We start from the raw sequence: 1,286 nt of genomic DNA, 5'->3' as shown, positions 1-1,286 counted from the left end.
GAATCCAATGACTTTAGCTACATACTATACTGTGTCTTTTTATGACATTTGACATTTTTGACTTTTAGGATTTCTGACGTACTATACTGACTATTTTTTCGACATACTTAGTACACTTAAAAAAATTTCAACATACTATACTATGATTTTTTATATTGCTTTTGAATTTGTGATGTCATACTATACTATGACATTTTAATATTTTTTAAACATGCTACCCAATGACTTTAGCTACATACTATACTGTGTCTTTTTATGATATATTGACATCTTGATTTTTTGACCTACTATACTGACTTCTTTTTTCGACATACTATAGTACAACTTTTTAATTTTGATTTTTTTTGACAGTCGATACTATGACTTTTTTCATGATATATTATACTTAAACTTTTTGTTTTTTTAAACATGCTATACTCAAAACTTTCATACTCTGGCCATTTGTTGTTTTTTCCGACATACTATGACCTTTTTATTTTTCGACATACAATATTTAGACGTCCTACTATACAATTATTTTTTTACGATTATTTTTTACGCCAGCCTAACTTTGACTTTTTCGTGATTTTTTCCCCCCAACATACTATACAAGGACTTTTTTATGATTGTTTTTTGGCATACTATATTTGGACTTTTAAATAATTTTTTAAACATGCTCTCCTGACATACTATGACTTTTTCTTACATTTGTAATGACATGTATCTAATTGTTATAGTAAAAAATGTCTTTGCATCATATAGAGTACAAGCATCATTTGCCTTCAAATATTTCTTTGTATTAATTAGATTTACCACACTGTTTTCTTTGTATTTATATTATCCATTAGAATTGTAAAATTAATTTTTCTCCCCCCCACAGATCACTCCAACCATCGAGGACCCAGAAGTCTTCAAAGACATCGAAAAGCAGGTAGAAAAGGCTCTGAGAACCTGCTGAGCTTGAACTTACCCGTTAGATGAGGAAGAAAATACATTTTGGAAACATAAATTCACTCTAGGTGTTGCAAATGTAAAATGTGATTCTTCTTATAAGTTGAAGGTAGACATTGATGTACATGGCTGATGTTTTCATTTGTATGTAACCGGAAATTACGCTGCATATTCATTTAATGAGCAGATGCAAGGTACGGCTACTGTAAGTATAAAATAATGTCCATGAGGCATACAAATGTTCAGTGGAGAAATAATGGAAACTCATTCACTGACAGTTTTTTTGTTTTGTTTTTATTGACAATGAAAATTTGCTTGCTCACCACTTAGTATTGACCAAAGTACAAGAATAAAAA

General features: G+C 29.8%; 1 protein-coding gene across 1 annotated transcript in view; it reads left to right on the top strand.

Annotated features, from left to right (window-relative positions):
- The window catches only part of acss3 (acyl-CoA synthetase short chain family member 3), a 49,527-nt gene extending 48,241 nt beyond the window's left edge, over nucleotides 1-1,286 (top strand). The window contains exon 16 of the mRNA XM_032505569.1: nucleotides 860-1,286. Coding sequence (XP_032361460.1) covers nucleotides 860-937 — 78 coding nt within the window. The 3' untranslated portion in view covers nucleotides 938-1,286. The remainder of the gene's footprint in view (nucleotides 1-859) is intronic.

This window comes from Etheostoma spectabile, chromosome 23 (assembly GCF_008692095.1).
Source record: "Etheostoma spectabile isolate EspeVRDwgs_2016 chromosome 23, UIUC_Espe_1.0, whole genome shotgun sequence".
NCBI classification, from domain to species: Eukaryota; Metazoa; Chordata; class Actinopteri; order Perciformes; family Percidae; genus Etheostoma; species Etheostoma spectabile.
Note: the sequence above shows the minus strand (reverse complement) of the source record. Positions and strands in the feature narration are given on the sequence as shown.